This window comes from Falco cherrug, chromosome 3 (assembly GCF_023634085.1).
Source record: "Falco cherrug isolate bFalChe1 chromosome 3, bFalChe1.pri, whole genome shotgun sequence".
Classification (NCBI taxonomy): domain Eukaryota; kingdom Metazoa; phylum Chordata; class Aves; order Falconiformes; family Falconidae; genus Falco; species Falco cherrug.
The window spans coordinates 82,886,148-82,907,853 of NC_073699.1; the positions used below are offsets into that span (position 1 = coordinate 82,886,148).

General features: G+C 38.3%; 1 protein-coding gene across 2 annotated transcripts in view; it reads left to right on the forward strand.

The window, feature by feature from the left end:
• ADCY2 (adenylate cyclase 2) overlaps positions 1-21,706 on the forward strand; it is a 225,060-nt gene that overhangs the window by 176,107 nt on the left and 27,247 nt on the right. For both annotated transcript variants that reach the window (XM_055705834.1, XM_055705833.1), the window contains exons 16-17: positions 11,733-11,870; positions 18,467-18,586. In XM_055705834.1, coding sequence (XP_055561809.1) covers positions 11,733-11,870; positions 18,467-18,586 — 258 coding nt within the window. The remainder of the gene's footprint in view (positions 1-11,732; positions 11,871-18,466; positions 18,587-21,706) is intronic.

Here is a 21,706-nt window from a genome sequence, read left to right on the forward strand (position 1 = left end):
CTGAAAAACAGAAAATGCCAGTGCAGTGACTGTCTGTACCTACAGTGATACTCACTTTCCCCCATGAAGCTGGATCCTCTGAGAGATTTCCATTATTGCTTGATAATTGATTACTTGTTTGATTCTTTTCAAAAATTTTTACTATTGTGATTACAGGAGGTGACTCTTGAGTGCTTTAATTTAGGGGACTGTGTATTTGTTTAAGCGTTGTAAAAGACCATTTTCTGAGTTTAGAGAATATTTAATTATAATATATAAAATTAAATTGCTATAATAAAATTAAAATGTTATCATTGCGTGGTCCAGGTATTACTGCAATGCCTATTAATATGCCAGATATTATGCTGAATTTGGGAATTTAATATAATTCAAAATTTAGCAAACCTTTCAGCATTTCACAAGATAATTTACAAGTATTATTGTCCTCTCAGTTATTCTCAAATAGATTCAATGTATAACTCCATCTAAAACAAGGTATTTCAGGATTTGTAAGAAAGTAAATGCAATTTGAATTTGACATGTAATCTGGGTGAAACTTTTTGTATACTAGTCCTTCTCCTTTTGCTTCTCTATCTTTACACAAGCTCCCATGGAGAAAGCTGAGAGAAGGATTTTAATAAAAAAGCAAAACACGCACATGGGAAAGACAGTTACATCACTATGTGAAGTGATGTAACTTAGTAAGGAAAGGTGGTCTGGCAGTTAAAGCAAGAAACAGAGGAAGCAGGATTTTATAATTTTTCTCTCTTCCCTTATGAGGCTTGTAATTAACTGGGACATGTTTGTAAGAAAATGTAATTAATGTACATTTCAGTTGTCTTTCCAATAAGGTAGGGAAGCTGCCACTGCTCAGTAATTTGAGATAGAATGCAACAGTATTTTTAATTTTTTAAAATCCTCAGACTGAGGTCCTAGAGGTAGGTATCGCTATTACTTAAGGCCGAAAATTAGTTCTCATGTAATGTCATACTTTATTGCTTTTTGTTATTGACATAAGAGTAAAATGATGGAGTCGGAGTACTGCTGCTAAATAAGCATATTTAAAACAAATAAACAAAAAATCCTTCAAGGAAAAGCCAGCCTTTTTACCTGTAGGAAAAAAGGTGCCAATGAAATGTTATCAAGAAGTGCTGAGACACAAAATTTCCTGGGGCTTTTATTTATAGTGTATCTTAGGAAGAATACAAACATATTTTACTGCATTTAAAAGGATGGCTAAGCAAATATCCCAAGTCAGAGTTGAGGAGTTATGCCACTTCAATAATATCTAACACCTATTTTCAATGCTGGTTTTCCTATGTTTTATATGTAGCGTAAATACTTCCCAGAATTGAGACCTATTATTGCGTTTCTGTTGACTTGCGAGATGTCATGTTCTAACCTAAAGAGCTTGAAGAGAAGCTATTTATGCCTGTCTTTATGCGTTCAGCTGCTCTAGTGCAGAAGCTATGCTGCTAAGCAAGAAGCTATGCTTACTTTCAGCAAGTAAGTTATGACCATAGTTGATGCAGCACTGCCTTTCCTTCACAAGCATGAACATAGTTCTGTAAGGTGATGGATGGCATCTAACAAAAGGCAGCTAACTAAAGAGACTGTAGGTTTATCTTTCCCCAGTCCTTTCCATAAGAGTTCTTCCTTCATGTCAAAATTTCGTTTTGTAGCTTTAACAACAGTGACACCCTGTTGCATTTCAGTAGCATAGCTACTGCAGTATCTGAACTGTAAATGCTTTCTAGGGAGAAGAAAAAAAGCCTGAAATTCTCAAGTGAATAAGTATCAATATCAGAGTTTTAACACTATAGTGTCAGCTAACAGAAATCAAGCTTTATCATCCTAATATCAATTCAACTTGGAGTCTTTTTTGCCAGCATGGATTTTTCCCACCTCTTTTTCTAAAGGGGTACGCTTTGGGTTCCCTTGCAGAATGCATATAGTAAATGTGCATGTGCTTGTGTGCACACACATAGAATTACAGACTCTTTTATAAAAATGCACAAAAAAGAAAAGAATTTTTCTGGCCTGACTGACCCTGTGACTGACAACAGCTCAACTGTGTTGAGTTAGCTTTGGGCTATGGGGAGGCCCCCCCTCAGCTGCTCACTCACGTGCTGTACCTCCTCAGGGCCATGGGGGAGGAAAGCAGGGTAAGAAGGCTTGTGGGTTGAGATCGCTTACAATTACTTTCACAGACAAAGCAGACTCAACTTGGGGAACATTAATTTATTGCCAATTAAAATAGATTTGGGTAGTAAGAAACAAAAACAAGCATTGAAGCCACACCATCCACTCTTCCGTCTCCCAAACTGAGCTTCACTCCTTCGCTTCAGACGCCTCCACCTCCCACCAGGCAGCACCGGTGGGGGGGTGGAGGGTGGTCAGTATGTGGACATTTCTCTCTGCTGCTCTTTCCCTTCACACTTTTGCCCTGCTCCACTGTGGGGTCTCCACAGGCTGCAGTTCCTTCAGGAGCATCCACCTGCTCCAGCTTGGGTCCACCACGGGCTGCAGTGTGGACTTTTGCTCTGGTGTGGGGCACCTCCTCCTCCAGCCTTGGTGTTCCCTCTGCTGTTTCTCACTCTTTTCATTCCCTCCTCTCTCTGCCCAACATTTCCTGCCCTTTCTCAGCCCGGCTTTCCCCGAGGCGCCCGCCCGTGGCTGCAGGGCTCAGCTGTGCCCTGCGCTGGGGCCGGTGGAGCTGGCTGGGACTGGCATGAGGCAGGCCCGCCACCACTGCAAGGCACTGCCACCAACCTGGGCACCTGCACCTGGTACTTAAACTTGCTGTTGCAATTAAATATTTACATGACTGTTAGGAGATTTATAGAGCGGAACCTGTAGTGTCAGCAAAGACAGCATATTCTAAGTTCAGGTTAGGACACCTGGCCATCACTACATTGTGTGCCTGTCTCAGTGCTTTGACTTCACCCTCTCAGTCTCCACCGACTATAAATGGCTGTCACCACCGCAGAGTGAGTCCTACAAACCCAACTTTGAGCAAGTTTCTCTGTAATATTTTAATTTCATTGGTCAATGAAAAAACCCCACCCAGACTGTAATGCTAAAGTGACTGGCTCTTACGAAATTTAATTACAATATTGTAAGAAGAAATTTATGCGTGCTCTTTCACTGCGAGTTTATTGATTTACTGGGCAGCAGCACTGCAACACGGTCCAGTTCAATCTGTTCTGGAGTGATACCATCAGCCATTAAAAAGTGATACCAAAAGCCAATAAAAAGAATACGAATTTTTCCATCAAAAATTGCAGCAGAGCAGTAGCACAGATAATGAGGTTACAGATTCCCAGAGCCTGCCTTTGCAGTGTGTCATCCCCTGCCGGCCTCGGGCAGCCAGGCTGAGGGCAGGGAGGGCTGACAGTTCTCATAGAAACAGTTGTTTGCCCATAGGGATTAAACCTTCGTCAATCCTAGCTAAAATTGGCATATGTCCTGAAACTTGAAATGGATTTATATCTTTTGTATTCTATTTTTTTGTGCCTATGCATAACTATTTCTTTTTTACTTTCTTAGATGATCACAGTATTCAGATTTAAATCTTAAAATTACAAGTATTTTTGTGCTTAAACATCCTTTTTAGCTTTTATGTTCATATTTTAAATTAGGACATTTTTTTTATTAATTTTGAGTATTTTCTTTGGATTTTCCTTGAGAAGTTTCCTTCCCAAATTACATGCAGATAGAGGACAGTTATGGTCCTTTACCTCATACATTTTCTCTGTCTGTTCTCTTTATCTTCTTGAACTGTAGATGAGTTCATAGAATGAGTGTGAAGTGCCTTAGACCTGGAAACTCTTAGAAAAGTTTTACCTTCTGATATGAACGTGAAGAAGCAGAGATCTGGTTACCTAAAATATATTTGAAAAAGTAATGTAAACAATGGAGGGGTAACAAAAAACCACCACCATAAGCATGTAAAGGAGAGATCTCTGTGATAGCTGAGGTAGCCATCCGAAGAAGTATTAGTCTCGAGTGGATGTTCTTTGTGCATTGATTCAAATACTGTCTCAAAAATTTCTTTGCCTTACCTGGGACATGTGTGCACTTAGTTGATACCACATACTCTTTGTGCCAGTTATTTTCCATTAATATGAAATCGGGTTTGGTTGCATATGTTTATACCATGCAAGCCTATTGAGCTACTTCAGCTAATAAGGAAGATTAGAAGTAAAAAGTATTTTTTTTTCCTGTCATGTCATCTGAACATGTTTATAGTCTCTCTTAAATACCCAATTGAACCATGGAATTAACAGAACACAATACCAACCGAAGAAATGTCAGAAAATACAGCTGAGAAAGATGTTCTGCTTTGAGGTCACCCAGAGCATCCAACAAAGTGCAGCCAGTATGTGAGCAGTCCTATGCGCTAGAAGAGCGCATGCTATTTATTATTTGCATTACACTACACATTGTGTAATAAGTGATACAAAATCTTTACCTTTGTTTACAGGGATTTGTATTTTACTCTAAAGCAATTAGCATTGGTACTTCACAGTCTGAAAGAGTGTGTACACTTAAGATATTTAAAAGCTCTGCAAGGACAGGCGTATCGGCACCAGAACTACTTGGAAATTATTTTTTACATGGAATCTTACCTCTGATGTGTATCTCCCTTAATGCAGCTATGAATGAAAGACCAAGGCCCTTCAGTTTCTTCAGTAGTCAGGCTTTGTTTGTAAATTACAGTTTAAAACAGGGATGGGGGACCACAAGGAGAACCTGGAGAGGCACTTCGACGCCTCCAGTAGGGTCCATAAAAGAGGCTTATTAAACCTAAATGTCATTCTAATGAATCTCTAGCACAGGCACTGCAACAGCAAATCCATCATCATATGTTCAGGTTTCAGCGACTGCTAGAGTTGTACTGATTTCAGTAACAAAAGTCCTTCTTACTCCCTCTTGAGTGATCTATTTGTGATATGTTATGTGATTGTGACCAACTGAAGTTGCCTAAACTGGCGAAAGCCACAAATTTCTTATGTCTATTGTGCCAATAAGTTCTCTTTAATATTATTTGATTAGTGAGACTGTCTTGATTTTTTTAAATAAAAAAATTGTCAAAGCAGCTTTTTAGTGTCATTGCCAAAGGCAAGATTGTAAGTTACCTCCAAATAAAGAGATATCTGAGTGTGCTTCCTCATACCAACAGTCCAGTATACAGTTTTCCCTACAGTTAGTTAATAAGACGGACAAAAGCAGTGCATCCAGACTGTTTTGAAAGTTCTTTTACATGTGTTACCTGAGAAGTAATATCCATGATATGTAAGTATCACAGTGTGGTCACAGATCAGGGTTTTTGTTGTGCGAGGTAATTTTTGGGTGTTACAGTCTTACTTGGAGATCAAGACTTGGTCAATGTGAAACGTAGCATTTGGAACTCCTTCCTCTAGTTCAGTGCCCTGAGCATTGTCCTTAAAAACTCATTCACGTTTGCTCTTTCTCAAAACCAGTGTCTCTTTATGTGACATGGAAGAACTTTGACAGGATGGACTGAGAACATCTTACCTTAAAATAGCACATAACACAGCAACTGTACATTTTCTTGAATGAGGAAAGCAGCACAGGAGGTACCGGGACTGACCTGTGAGTGCCCAAAGGCATATTTATACAGCTCGCTGCTGTGGTCTTTCCTTTGAATGAGACAGTTGAAGCGAACCACATGATCATTTCAACGTGACCCTTTGTGAAGGATAATGATCACTACAAAGTACGGTGAAATTGAAAATGTGATACTGACTTCAGTTTTTCCTGTTATTTCTTTATTTAGGTTTCTAGGTTTGGCAAAACAGTTATATCTCCTATAAGTTGAATAAACTCATTACCTGGGTGCATTTTGTATGATTCAAAATGCCTGGCTTAGATTTACAGGTGCCGCCAAGCTTGGTGTTACAGTACTCATTTTAGAAATACTTTAATCCTTTATTATTAACAATAGGACTGTTAGAAATTTATGTAAAGTGTAAGCTTGTGTCTCTATAGAAAAATCACCGTTCTCCAAGCATAGGTCAGTATAATCACTGTCAACTAATCACCCAGTTCTTTGGATCTGAACCTTGATGTATTCAAGTTTGAGTGGAAATGAGTATGTGAAAAGAATCTGAATTTTTTTCTCTTGATTTCATTCTTTGTAACATCAGTGTTAGTAAAATATTAAGTTGTATTTGAATGCAGAATGAAAAGAACAATAATAGAACTATAGAAAAGTGATTCACTGGCTTCCTGTAAATAAGAGGTCTTCAGTCAAGATGTTCCAACTTCAGCTAGCATGTGAAGGAGAAGTGTGACAGGTCTTGTGACACTGTCTTTCATCTACAACATAGCTGTCACAATTAATTCTCACACCGGTTCCTTGATCTCACTCAGAAAGACAGCATTCATTTTGTTAAATGCTGAAGTAGGTTTTTGTGTGTGCAAAGACAACACAGGATACATTTTAATAACCTGAATATTCAAAATACTTTATTACTCGCTATCATGTTGAACTGTCATATCAGATTTAACATGTTCAGATGAAACGGTAATACATTAGTCACCTTTAATACTACAGATATGTATTATTCCTAGTAGAAAAATGATAAACTGTCATGGCTAAATCCCACCCAGAAACTAAGTACCGTGCAGCCGCTCGCTCACTCTCACACTCCCTTTCAGTTGGACGGGGAGGAGAATCGAAAAGGAATGTAAAACTCAAAGGCTGAGATAAGAACAATTTAACAATTAAAATAAAATAGGAGGGGGGGAATGCAAACCCATAATAATTATAATTAAAAATGAGGGAGAAGGAGAGAGGAATAAAATCCAAAGGGAAGGGAGAAAAACCAAGTGATGCACAGTACAGCTGCACGCCACCCACTGACTGATGCCCAGCCAGTCCCCAAGCAGCGATTGGCAGGGCCCAGCCAGTTCCCCCCAGTTTATATACTAAGCATGACATTCTATGGTGTGGAATATCCCTTTGGCTCATTTGGGCCAGCTGTCCTGGCTGCGTCCGCTCCCAACTTCTTTGTGACCCTCCAGCCTTCTGAGAAACTGAAAAGTCTTTGACTTAGTATAAATGTTACCAAGAACAACTAAACACATAGTGTGTTATCAACGTTGTTCTCATACCAAATCCAAAACACAGCACTCCACCAGCTACTAAGAAGAAAATTAACTCTGTCCCAGCTGAAAGCAGGACAGAAATGCTAAACCATATTCTGCCAGCTCTGCTTAGAATGGACGCAGAAGTGTATGCTACTGAGATCAGATGTCTTACCCTTCTTGCATGCTTTCTAGAAATTATTACTTTCTTCCTTTCATCTCAGTCTCCATTTTCTTAAGAAAATTGCAAATGAGACATAACATTTACCAAAAAAAGTGTTTGACATAAGCTCATGAATCAGCTAAATTAACCTGCATAGTTCTGCCAGTGCCATTAAGAATCTGAATTTAATGATCACCCCACCGCTTCAGTTCTGCTTACAGGAATTCACTAAATTTTCAGCAGTACTGAGCTGCTGCAGTTGTGTTATATATGGACTGTTTAAAAGTTAAATTAAGTTCAGAAAATCTGTTAATTCACATAGAGGATTACTGATCGACAGTGTATTCTTTCATATTTTCTCAGGAATTTCTACTCAATGGTTTAAAGTTTTTTAGCGTAAATTAGGGTTTTGTCACAAATTTACCTTTCAGGAGCCTCATTGGCTTAACATATGTAGGCTGATCTCTTTGCTATTAGAGACCTGTCATCTATTTAACAAACCAGGTGAGCATGACAGATGTACAAAATAAACAGTGATCCTTCCCCTCCAGAATTCAGAACTGTGCAGTAAACAGCCTGGTAAGAAATGCATCACTGATTTCTGGTGTGCTGCTGTTTTACAAGCAGAAAAACAGCTTTTTAAACAAATGTAGAAAAGCAGTCCAATTAGTTCCTCCTTGCTAAAATACACTAGAACAGTTAGGTGATATTGATCAAAAATCTTGCAAACAAAGGAGATTTAGAATTGCAAGGAATTTTAGTACAGAAGTTACATAGGTCTTTTCAAAAGTGTACAGGTACTTTGAAAGCAGTAAAACAGTCCTCAGCAATAAATGCAGACCTTAGTGTGGACATTGCTAAGTAATCTAAGCACTGGACTGTAACTTTTTCAATTATTACTTTAAAAAATGAAAAAGTTTAAATTCAGTAATTGGAAGCATTGATGTTAAAGTAGAAAAGTCTAAGATGTCTTCATCATTTGATACCGACATTTGTGTATTTAGCTATGGGGATTCAACAGAAATTTGCTATGTGAAAACTTAAGTTTTATCTTCAAAACTAATATAACACAAGTTGTTCATTTGTGCAGAGGTAACCATCAATTTACATTACTTAGCACTAGAAAAACATGAAAGCATCTTTTTTTGCATTGTTTTGCATGTGTTACAGAGCCATGTTTTTTAATGTTATGAAATTGAAAATAAGAGCTGCTAGAGCTTGCTGGATCCAGTGGCGTTCAGGAGCAGGGGTGTGCTCCTTCCTGGTCTACTGGAGCCCAGTTTGATGGAATTAAAGACCCAGGGGATCCTTCTGTCCCACTCCCATCAGTGGGAGGCTGTCAGTACCATGTACCAGGTATAACGTATTAGTGAGATTGAGCACACAGGCATATATGATACGCACAGGACCAACCACAGAGATCCACAGACAGAGCAGCTTTCTTACAGCACCCACATAACAACAAGCAGCCCTCACATAGGTGTGATCAACACTGATGGTCTAGGTCCTCCTTTCTGGCTGATCAGGACTGAAGTTTGCTAGTGGAGCACACACCCTGACTGTCACCAGACACACTCACATTTGTGGGTCACTCAAGATGGACTTACTCAATACAACATCAGTACAAAAGCCAATACAATATCCATGCCCAGGCTCTGCCCTCCTTACGCAGCGACTGGCTTTGCGTCGGTCACCTTGGGTCTCTCCAAATGTAGATCTCCTTACCAGACATTGCAGTTTAAGTTTCCTAATGGTTACACACACACTCCCACACACACCGTATGGGTCTCTCCAGGGACTGGCCTGAGACACTTCAGTTGTTGGCACCCAGGCCCTCAGCTGCCTGAGATATGTGATCAGTTGTTCTCTAGTGACTGGCACCCATCCTGTGCTACTTGCCAGCATGAAGTTTGCTAGCATTCGCACACAGGCAGGCTCAGAATAAGGATTGCACTTACACAGAAAGTGGTTAGAGATAGGATTTTGTAATATACAACAGACTTGTTTAGACAAGTATTTACATGCAGCCATTTCCTTTCATCCCCTCTTCTCTTTAGCATACTGTCCTTTTAGGTAGTAATCATTGTTAGCCTGCAGGGCATCCTGGACAGGGAGTTTCTTTTGTTGAGGCTTCTTGGTTGGTTTCCCATTGGAAACCATGGCTGAAACATTCTCCTTCAGTGGTCTTAGGAGCAGCGGATGCAGTGGTTTCTGTTCTGCACTGATTAGGTTACTCTGGTTTCACCACCTGTCACTGTCCTTTTGATCATCACCAGGTCTTTGTGTTTAATTTGATTAGCCTTTAGTCAAATAACCTAAAATCAGTAAAATTCATAATAAAATGTATCTGGGTTAGGCCAGATTATTTATTTTCATCATTAGCTTCTTTTCTTGGAATTCCCTATCCTAAAGACTTTCCTTGAACAGTATAGCTCCCTGTAGCATAATTCAGAAAGGAGAGTACAATGTATGGCTTTATCTGTATCATTTCTCGTCCAATTCATATTCCTCATACTTTCTCAGTGTTTCTGCCTAGTTTTGTCCCTAATCCAATTTAAACTGTTCCAGCTACTTCTAAACATCCAAGAAAATCACAGAACAATGTAGGTGAAGTTGTAGTAAAGCTCCAGGTGTGCTGTAACAAAGGCAAACAGTAATTGAAGGCATGATTTCGTGACTAATTTGCCATAAATCCATGCTCCCTGACTCATTAGATTTTAGGTAGACTAGACAGATAACTGAATGATTAATTTTTACACTGATCCATTCCCTGCGTCCAGTTGAACACTCCCCTTCTGTAGCAACAGCAGCAATCTAGGTTTGTGCTTTTTACTTTATTAAAGTGGGAAGGATGACAAAATTTTTCTAAAATCTACATGTGAATTCAAATTATCTTGAAATTTACTATGTACTTAGGGTTGGAGAACAAGGTTTGGAAGTTCAAAAAGGCATCTGAGCAGAAGTTTCTTGCTCAAAAATGCAGGTGTTTTGACTTTATGTGCTGTTTTCTTTTAATATGAGGGACGAGTAATGTGTATATAAACCTGCCTCTTTTTCCCTTTTTCTTTATTCATCCTTGAGATTCCAGTTACTGTTTTGGCCTTCCTCACACTGACTTCATTCACTCAGAAGCTGTCCAATCCAGTATGCAAACCTCCTGTCATAAAAGCAATATGTAAACAATATGCAGAAAAAAGTTCTAGGTATGTAGTGGGCTTGTCCAAATAGTGTGTAATTAGGAGGGAAATAGTTATGTGCAGTATGACAAAGACCTTCGTGCAAACTACATCACATTGTGTTGGTTAATAGTGTAGTTTAGTTTGATGTGCCACTGAACCTGAACTAATAGATAAATACTGTAAAGTAAGTCCTATATTTGATAGTTTTTAGTGCTTGAGTTCTCATTTTAGAGACTTCCTGTGCTTGTATCTCTGCTGATTGCTGTGGCTGGGGTGAAAACAATATGTAAAGTGATCTCTGATAATATTAAGTAAATAGACAAGCTGATAAAAAGCAATTATTTCTGTGGGACTGTGGTGTTTCTTAACTTTTCATTGCCTTTTTTACAGTTTTCAATATAGCTGAATTTGGCATTTGGAAAGGGCACAAGATGCTTCTAGGCAACCTTATCTCCTCATTGCTAAAGTTTTGGGAAAATTAATATTTATTGGATGTGCCACAAATTGTTTATTCTGTGTGAGCATCTTGTGCCTCTGGGCACTATGTGTGTATGAATGGACAGTTTGCAGTGTGTTCTTGGAAAGAGGTTAAATGAGTCAGAGGTTTTTATTGTTAGTTTTTGCCAATATATATGAGAAATTTTCTATTCACTAAATACACCTTGTTTCAAATTGTAAGTCTAATTGTTGTATGAAATGCTTATTTGTCTTGTAGATAGTTTTAGGAAAAGTTGATCTGGTTTGCTGAGTTTTCTTTCACATAAAATGAACTTCAAACAGGTCTCCAAACAAATGAAAGAAAAACCCAGAAACCCCGCGATTTTGTAGACTGCCAGGTCTACATCTACGTATACAGCCTTTATCCTGCGTGAGGAGACCTCTGTCTCTCTGTCAAAGACTTTGCAGAGTTGTTACTTACATTTTGAAGTTTCCAAAGGCTACTAAATATTGTTCTTTCAATTGAAGCGGGGGAGGTAATTTACTGATATTAGAGGTAATGGCAGTTCTGTCAACTCTGTGTTTTCTATTATTACTTATATATATTGAATGTTTAATAAGTTACAAATTGTAATTAAACAGAATTGATATTATAATAGAAATTTAAACTAAATTTGCATTTATTTTCATGTAAAATGGTGAATTGTAACTTATGAGAATATAACAGTTGAATACTTCTGTACAATGTTTCAAGATTAATGCTGCCCTCAATCTTGAGCCTTCTTTATTCTTATTTATAGTAATTTAATATACTAAAGCTATTTTTATTTTCTCTTTTATAAACTCTTCACACTTAGCAATGTAGCAAGAAAGCATCAGCTTCATTGTTGTGGATCCTGAAATCATCTGGAATAATTGCAAACCGTCCTTGGCCAAGGATCACTCTTACATTGACAACCACTGCTATAATATTGACTATGGCTGTATTCAATATGGTAAGGGAAAAGGGATAATTTTTTCTTGTTTTTTTATTCTTCTGAGGTCTTTTTTTTTTCAGTATTTGTTTAGATGTTGAATTTATGGCCCATGGCTGTGCCAGGAGCTTTACATGACAATGATTGCCAGAGGCAGAAATGTAAAGCAGAGTAACAGAAAACATAATGTATTATGGAGATTATGAATGTATTAAAGATTGATAATACCTACACTGTTTTATTTTGTTTTCCCACAACATTTCAGGGGACCATTAGTCAATCATTTGTTACAGTAAGTACTAAACTTGTCAGAATGATGTAATGATGTAATGTGGGCTTTCAAATGTGAATGCTTGAAATTTCTGGTAGAATCTTCTCTCTGTTTTTTTCTATTAAATGATCCTAGTCTTTTTTTTTTGGTTGTTTTTTTGTTTTTGTTTTTGTTTTTTTTGTTAATTGTCTTTTCAGGAAAGTAGATATTTTCCGTTCTTTCTCCTGCATTTTTTTTAACTAGAGGAGGTAGAGTCAAAAACAATTCCATATTCAAAATATAAAGTTCAGCTACTTGAATTTGGTGTTTAGGGCTGGTACAGGAAAAACTCAAAGAAGCAGTGGCTGGAAATGAGAAAATAAGCTCACTTTTCAGCAGTGAAGGCAGTTAGCAATGGGAATATTTGTTTTGTTGATTCTCCATCAACTCTTGTCCTCAGCTGAAGACTGTATATGCCTTTATGAATTATAAACTTTAGCCAAGCAAAGGTTATTTGGTGTACTACAGGACAAAACCCAGAGATGGAGTTGCTTGTAAAATGAAGGTCAGATTAAAGTTTAAAGTATACTTTGAGTTAGAGTTCCTGCAACCATATGGTTATTTATTAAAGTGTAAAAGAGGATGTGGTCAGCAACTCTTTTTTCCTTAGACTGAAGCTCTACTGTTGTGTACAGCCCACCTCATATTTGGCCTTCAACTAGTAAAAGACATTCTAGCAAAACAGCAGTTGTTCAGTACATTTTTAGAAAAAGTTTTTAATATTATTGGTTCATGTCCATTTTTATGTGGACTATTACAGTAAAGCCTAATATGCTGTATTTTAAAGTCCTTGTGCCTTATCAGTAATGTCTGCAGTGTTACAAATAATCATGTTCCATGATATTCATGAGATGATAATTTTAAGTACAATTCCCACCTTGAAACTAAACCTTAATAGTTTGACTAGCAAAAATGACTTTAAATGTGATTGTGAAATTTGCATTTCCTTAATATTAATAGCAAATTGTGGGAGAGACTCTGAAGTATCATTATTATATCTCTAAGCAACATGTACTTAATAGCAGAGTCCATTAACTGCATTTATTTCCATGAACTCTTTCAGTAGAAAAAGGCAAAATGTAGCCATTAAGATTTAATGGAGATAAAAAGCGTCTAAGCATCCTACACCTTATAAATCATAATTAAGACCAAAATGCCAAATAAAATTCAGTCTTTATGGTCAAGAAACAGTAGAAAAGAGTGGGGGTGCAATTTTCTTTCAAATTAGCTGTTTCAGCAGACAGTCTTCCCGTTTGAGAGGTATATAGTCATGATCAGCAAGGGAAGTTAAAAAACATCTAAGGTGACATAAGTATCAAATACTTCTTAGCTGAAGGGGGAGGGTGACTAATGCTACTTCCACTGAGCATTAGATCTGGTGCTATATATAGAGTAGGGCAACAATCAATGGCTGAGGAAAACTCTTTTTGCCAAGCCGATCTGCATTAAACTGAACGTGAGAAAGTATACTGCAGGGAACATTCCAGACACCTCCGAGAGATAGTTGGACTGCATGACTGCAAAGGGTCAATTCTTGGAAGCTGAGTGACCGTATACAGTACATCCAATGATTGTACCTCACCATCCTCTGGGACTCATGCAATCTCAAGGAACATGGCATGATGAAAGAGCCCTGTAACAGCTCTTTGATTCAGTGACTTCTGAACCAAATGCATGAAGGGTTCTTAGCACAACAACAGGATCTCAGGGCTATACTGTCCCAGGAAGGTGCCCTGCCTACCAGCTTTCAGATTCAGGATTCGAATCATAGAATAGTTTGGGTTGGAAGGGACCACTAAAGGTCACCTAGTCCCAACACCCACCCCACCCCACCCCCCACCCTCCCCAATAAGCGGGAACATCTTCAACTAAATCAAGTTTCTTAGAGCTCTACCCAATCTGATCTGGAGTGTTTCCAGGGATGGGGTGTCTACCACCTCTCTGGGCAACCCTGTGCCGGTGTTCCGTCAACCTCATTGTAAAAAATTTCTTCCATATATCACTATAAAATCTGTATACCATTGTGTCTTAAGGAGATTGCATAGCTCTTTTGGAATAGCAGAAAATGAATTTAAAATACAGTTTTGTGTTTGTATGAGGCAAGGGGGTCATGGGGAGAGAGGGATGGTGACAGGTTTTTTTTTAATCCTTTTCTTTATAGTCTTCACATGTCCATTTCCAATGTAATTTTGTATAATAAGGAAGAGAAAACAATTACGGGATCAAATTAAATGTAAGCTGTAAATTCAGCTGAGCTGCATTTTTTTGGTAACATGCCAGATCTTTGTTTTTGTTCTTTATGTGTTTCCATTGATTAAGCACAGCTCTGCTCTGGAATTGCTGATCTTGAAGCACCTACCCCCTAAAGAGCTTACCTCTGGCCTGTGGGGGTTTGTTGCTAGTGTGCAAAAGCTCACTTGTTAGTATTCCAAGGGTAGCCTGCATGTTCCTTCTGCAGAGAAAATTATGTCAGTAGTTGTCTTTACAGATGTCTGCTGCATGACATTGTGCTACCATAGGTTGATGACCACAGTTGAACTATCTGTGGCACTTCAATCAATTAATTTTGCCTTTTACTCTGATTCAGTAGTTCAATGGAAGGGTATTTCCCAGCTCTCTCCCTCCTGCTTACCTGTCATGGGGTCAACCCATTCACATAGTAGCTATTAAAACTTTACACATTTTATTGCTTATTCCATAATTGTTTAATTCAGCGTGCATTTGATTAGTGCACTTAACATTATATTCTGGCACCTTTCCTTCTTCTCAATAGGATCCTATTTTATGCACATTAACATGGAAATCAGCAAGCCCACTTGCTTAGTAAGGTGAGATACAACCCATTTTATTTGGCCATGTTTACAGGCTCTTGGACTGTGTTCATTATGAAGCCTTGGTTCTGATGCCTTGTGGATTGTAGAGAAGGGTTGAAAGTACCACACTGGGAAAGCTGGCTTTTTTTCCAGTAAGATCTAAACTAGGGTATTGTGTAATCTTTTGCAGATTCTTAATGAGGTAACAAGGGAGATGCAGCTGCCTTGCTTATCTCATGTTGCAGGGGTAGGGTCTGTCACCACATGGCTCCTATTGAAAGAAATACCAGCACAGCACGCATTTTCATCGTGTGAGGCAAAAAACTCTCAACTGAAGATTGCAGATTATACAAACACAAGGAAAGAAAAAGTTGTTAGAATATATGACGTTAAAATGAGAATTTAATGGTAGCATGCTCAGATGTTCCCTGGCAAACATTGGTATTCATAAAAAATATCGCTTTCATTTGAGTCATTTGAGTAGGTGTGACTGCTTAGTAGGACTGAGCTGTCTCTTACACAAAAATACTACGTTGGAGAACAATATATATCTCCAAAGCACGATAGCAGATGTAGATAACTGATGAGAGACAAGAAAGACAAGTACAAACACATCATTCAGAGATAACCGTTGTTTGGCTCACGGGAGTTGACAACATTTTCGTATCCTTTTTTTCCCCTTTCTATATTTATTTATGTATTCATAGGTATACCACATTTCCTATAGAATTCTGTCTAGACAGGTAACATTCATAGGTCAGAAATGCCCTGTAGAAAGCTCAAAACCAAAATTAAAATACTTTAATATAGATTAATATATATAAATACATATACACATGTATCTTATATAATAGAACTGTGAGTTTTTCATGGTATATAATCTTTTGCACAGTGGACAAGCATGGGATGGGATTCTGAGACTGAATACAGTAAATGCACTATCAGTGGGATGTGGGGACTCTCATTGCCCACCCTTGGCAAATGACCTGGTTAATAACACCTTATAAGATGAGAATGTCACTTTAAATAGTTGGGGGTAGGGATGAGGGTTGAATACTTAAAGCTGTCTGGAGGGTCTTTGCCCAAAATCCCAGAAAAGGGAGTGTGTGCATTTAACCCACACATCCTGTGAGAATGGGTAGATATGCATATAACACTCTGTGTGTGTGTGAGAGAGAGAGAGTGTGTGTGTGTCTCTGTGTGTGTGTCTGTGTGTATATGTCTGTGTGTCTGTGTCTGTGTGTCTGTGTGTCTGTGTGTGTGTCTGTGTGTGTCTGTGTGTGTCTGTGTGTGTGTGTGATGGGAGCTCTTCAGGATCATTTATAGAAGGGTGTTTCAAAATCTGTAGGTGTTTACTAACATTTTGTAGTGTCTGGTGTTGTGGGTTTATCTGTTGTATCAGTGATGCTGATCCTGAATGTGTAGTTCATTGATTGCTGGTTAAAGATGTGTAGTTTCACATGAAGAGTCAGAGAAGCATGTTAGCGAAGGAAGACAGCTTGAAAGTGCCAACTGTACAAAGTTGAGTGCCAACTTGGTCTTGGTAGCAGGTGGCGTTGCAATCACCTTCCCAAGTCCACAACCAGTCCTACTTCTGTTGAAGGGGTGTTACAGTGATGATGTTTTCAAACTCTTCTCAGCAGCACCACAAAACGTACCAAGTGACACTGACCATGGGTGATAGCTTGGAGGTTGAATAGTCCTTAGAAAGGAAAGAAGAAGTAACTCTGCATGTAGTACAGTTCTGGGACATGCTGCCAAGGGGGATTATGGGATCTCCATCCTTGGAAGTGTTCAAGACTTGGTTATACAGAGCTGTGGCTGACCAGATCTAGTGTTAGTAAATCAATAAACTGTTTTAATCCACATTTGGTTACTCTGAGTGAAACTAAGCAGTTTTTCGCTGGGGCAGTAGGTAAAGATGGGGTTGGGGAAAGAATTTAGAGGTGGATTGCAAACTGGTTACCTGCAGAGAACAATGGGTGAGAGGGAGGCAACCTGTGGAGCTCTGCAATGATCAACCTGGTGTTGATTTTCATATACACCTTGAGAGGGATGGTGAAATTTGCTAATGAAATTAAGGTGACAGGCAATGTCTTTGAAGGAAGGCTTGAGATTTTAGAGAGGAAGAAGTCAGCTAAGGATATAGGTAAAAGAACTAGGATGTAATATAGTAGTACAGAGCACAAGATTGTGGTTGGTCTTACAGACCAGTGACCAGAAATTCTGATACAAGTTGGAAGCTCATCAGATGGAGATGTGATGAGTACAAGACTTTGATTAATTATATGGGTTTAATGACAACTCAGCTGAATCACAATAACCATCCATGTGACTGCTTTTAACTCCTGGTAAGTGTAAACTGCATTTACCAAAGTGAGTCCCAATGAAGGAGAGCTACCTCACATTTGCTGAGCGTGATGTTAGTGGCTAGGATTATGCCAATGCGCAGCAATGTGTTAAGCTGCTATAACATCATGATCTGTCTGAGCCCCACTTCTGTGAAGTACACTCAGCAATTAAGGGTTTGTAGGATGTTCTAGGATGTATGAAAACATATTTTCTGCAGAATTAGTGTAAATGCTATTGCATGATTCACTGATAAAATCTGGGAAGTGTGTTTGCAGTTTCGGTCATCCAGAAGGTTGAACTGAAAGAGGGTGCAGAGGGTGACTACTAGAATGATTAGGGGAATAAAGAGCTTGTTTTCTGGGAAGAAACTAGAAAAACAGATTGCTGAGCATAAGAAGGCTGAGATGGCATTAAATGCAAGGAATGTACATACTAAGGAGAGAAAGGAGCTATCTGAAACCTAAAGGATGAGATTAGCAAAAGAAAAAAACCATGGGAACTGGCCAGGAATACTGGATAAACATAGAAAGAAGTTAAGTGGTGAGATTCAAAGCAGTGGAATTAATGTAGTCACAGAAATCTAACATGCCAAGAAAGCACTGGATCAATACAGAGGTACTGTGTGATGATGGTTACCTGTGACATCAACTGGCTGAATGTGGTGACCCAGGAGATACTGGTTCTACTCTGTTTCAATAACATTAGTACCAATATTATTGTCTTTGTTATTACGTTATTACATCTGTGTAAATCAACTTCAGTAAAGACTTCTTGTTCTTTAATTCTTCCTGTGTTTAAATAGGAAGTTCAGTTGAGGTAAATCAAAGAATTATTCATATTAAATTTATTTCATCATTGTCTCATGTGTGTGAGCTTCTGATACATGAAAGTAACATAAGAAAGAGCCTTTCATCTTTTACTCAAATGGGAAGTGTCAGATGGAGGTTAACAAAGTTGTTTTTGTCTGAGAATGCAGGAACAAGTAATCGAGTGATGTCATTTTCCCTTTGCTATTTCAATTTGCAGTGAAATACCAGAGTTAAGTGATTACTGGCAAGGCTTTCTCTGCTTCTCTATTTCTCTTCTCTATTTTGACCTTAAACAGCTGACAAGCTAATGGATTATATGTTGTTTTTCTCTAGTTTTTCCTGGATAATGCTGGGAAAGCTTTTCCTTCAGTTCTTAATTCATCAAATGCAAGTTTTCCTAATTCAAGTAATCAGACACGGTGGTGTATACAAAACAACTGTTTTTTCCTACCGGTGAGTTCATTTTACATTTATTCGTTTGTTTACAACGATTACACTAAATTGACTGTTGCCAGATCTGCTTGAAGTTAAACACCCACCAGTTTTTAAGACTGCAGCAAAAGACTGGGTTTTTTTTCAGTCATCTGCAACTACATTTGAAGTAAGTTGGAAGTTAAAGGGGGTTGGCACTTCTGAAAATAGATATTTTAATGAATGTCAGATTAAAAAGCAGGAAACAGTATGATAACTGTGAAGCATAGCTCACCCATGCTAACAAACAGGAGAGCACCCAGTGACTGCAAAGCAGACTGTGTACTGAAAGCCAGGTGGATCTGCAGGCAGGTTTCACAAGGACCAGTGGTAGACCTGAAAATATTCACAATTTTCATCATTGACCTGGCAATCAGTGTGAAATCTCTGATCATCACACTTTGGTGTGATTAAGAGGTGGGTTGAGAGGGAGGAAAATACAATACTCATGTACCACTTTATCAACTGTTTAATAGATCTGAACTGATTTGAAGAAGATGTCTTAGTGTAAACAAATGCACAGTGGCACATGCAAGAAGAGGGGAAAGGACATTGCTGCAAAAAATGGGATCTGTATCCTAAAAACCAGTGATTCTTAAGGGGATTACAAAAGACCTGCAGTTGAACATAACAGGCTGTATATTGTGCCAGAATAGGTCAACAGTCTTTGGATTAATAAGCAGGATGCAGTGGGAGGAGATGGGAGATTCTTTTATCTCTATGCAGAATTGATGAGACCCGTACCAAAATGGTGTGTGGTGATTCCACACGATAAGTTTTACATGAAACAGCTATTCACTACATCAAGCTAAACAATCCTAGGCACACACAAAAGCAAGATGCTGATTATGTGTAGAACTCTCCTGGGGAAAAAAATTACAGTTGCAGTAACTGCAGCATTTACAGATTTTCAGCATCTGCCTCGTAAAGCAACAGCAGTGCATGAGTTTCTGTTTCTCATTTTCAAATTTAGCTAACTAAATACCACCAGGTATGGATAAGTGCCTACGTCTTCTTTTGGCCCTGACATCAAGTTATCCTTATTGTCAAAGAAATTATGCAGTCCTTCTCCCAGCCTTTGCATGTGTTCATACTCACAAGCACATAGAAACAAATTGTTCCAATGCATATATATATTTGTTTGTGTCTTTAGTTAGCAGGTTTTCTAGTCATCTTCTTTTATATTACTTGTAATAGTTTTGAACATCCTGAAAGGTATTTTGTTCCTTTTTTTTCATCAGTAAGTTCTCCAAGTAGCATCTGAAAAATACAGTTTTGGTAATTTATACCTGTTATTAAGATTCAATCTGTTGTTCTTAAAAAAAAATGTTATGTGTCTTTTTCCTTTGTTTTCCCATGTATAATTGATGTTTGTCAGCTCTTCTTGTGATTGGCGTATTTCTAACAAGTTTATAAATTTTAAACTATTAAAATGTGTTCTTTCATCAGAGAAACTTTGTCTGCTAAATTGGCACAAAAATTAGGTTAAAATGTCACTTCTGATAATAATAATAATAATAAAGGAAAAAGTTTGCTTGGCTGAAGTTTTTTAAAACTTTTTTCCTCACTTTTCTTTTATTAAACATTCCTTAAATGCATACCATTTTCATCCTCAGGCACTGCATAACTTCTTGCTTGAAAAAGCTATGAAGTCCTTTTGAGTTACTACTTTTGACTTTTTTTTTTAAATCTGGAAATAAAATTCTTCTGTGTTTACTGAATGAAATATTGAATAATTAAGCTGACAAATGTTTGTTTTCTTAAATTAAAAATTCAGTCTTCAGAATCTATGTGTCAACTTCAAGCTTTATTCATCTAGATAGACTTCCTGTGATTTATGATAGTGGATCTGACAGTTCTATTGACTATGTAATCTAAAATGAATGAATAGGAGATTTTTGAATTATTTCAGTCCAAATGGAATTTAGTTCATTTTGAAGCAAACTAATTGATTCTAACATCACCACTACCACAACCAAATAGCTTTTCTGAGTTGTATTGCTTCCTTTCTTGCTCTTTTTAAAGACTTAGCAAAGATTACACCATAAGTTATGGGGACTAGTTTTGTTTAGTTTTGCTATTATGCTTCTGTAGTTCCCATGTAATAGAATTTAGACTTGGGAGATTTTAAGTCCTGCATATCTGTTCCTGTGATAAAATACAGTCTGGTATCAGCGCTGCTACCTACTTGTGTTAAATAAATAAAATTCTTAATACTGACTTCTAAAAGATGCAATTAAGGAAGACATTTTAATTGACTAGGGATTTGATTAATTGACTAACTAGAACAAAATGACTGTGTTCTCAAGGTTTTTTTCCATAGATGTAATGGCACAGAATCCCTTTTTACTTTAGTAAAGGTCTTTATAGCCACTAAACTGTAGGTCTTCAGTTTTAAGAGAGGAGACCAAATGCGCTGGGCTAAATCCTAAGGGTGTAGATCACTGGTGCAAGGCACTGGGCCTGTGATCCCGTTAAGAAAGTCACTTAGACTCTGCAATGTGTTGGTTGAAATACCATTTATTGGAGCTAGCACAAGAAGGAAAATAGGGTAGGTAGAGTTATATCCCTTCAGGTGCTGGGAATCCTGAATTGTGCAGCACCAGACAGTTCCCCAGTCAGGGCAGCATGAGGTGCAGATCCCATCTGTGGAGAGGTTACCTAGTATTTCCTCTTTTGAGCTCTCACAGGATTTTCTTAAAAGGAAACATTTCTGTTCATTGTTTCTGCTGTCAGACAAGAACAACATCTATGAGAACTTGCTGCTGCACTGTTAGATCAAGTCAAGGGAACCGAGGCGGCATAACTGCTGCTACCAAGCTGGAGCTGCCTGCAGGCTCCTTGGTTGCAGTCAGTTGGCTGAGCTGGCTGAGGTTATCCTGCAGCCAAGGGATACGCAGAGCACAGCATGGGCCTGCACCTGCTTAGCTTCACTGCAGCATGGATTGCTAATTCTTCAGTGTGCAATGATCTTCCAGTTAGGGTCAGTGCAAAGGATTGCTATCACCGCAACTCTCTGCCTTAGATAAAGCTTCGATGCCTCTGTAGCCTGAGCACATTTCTTTCTTCAGTGGGATGTACAGAGGTGTAGGATGAACAAGC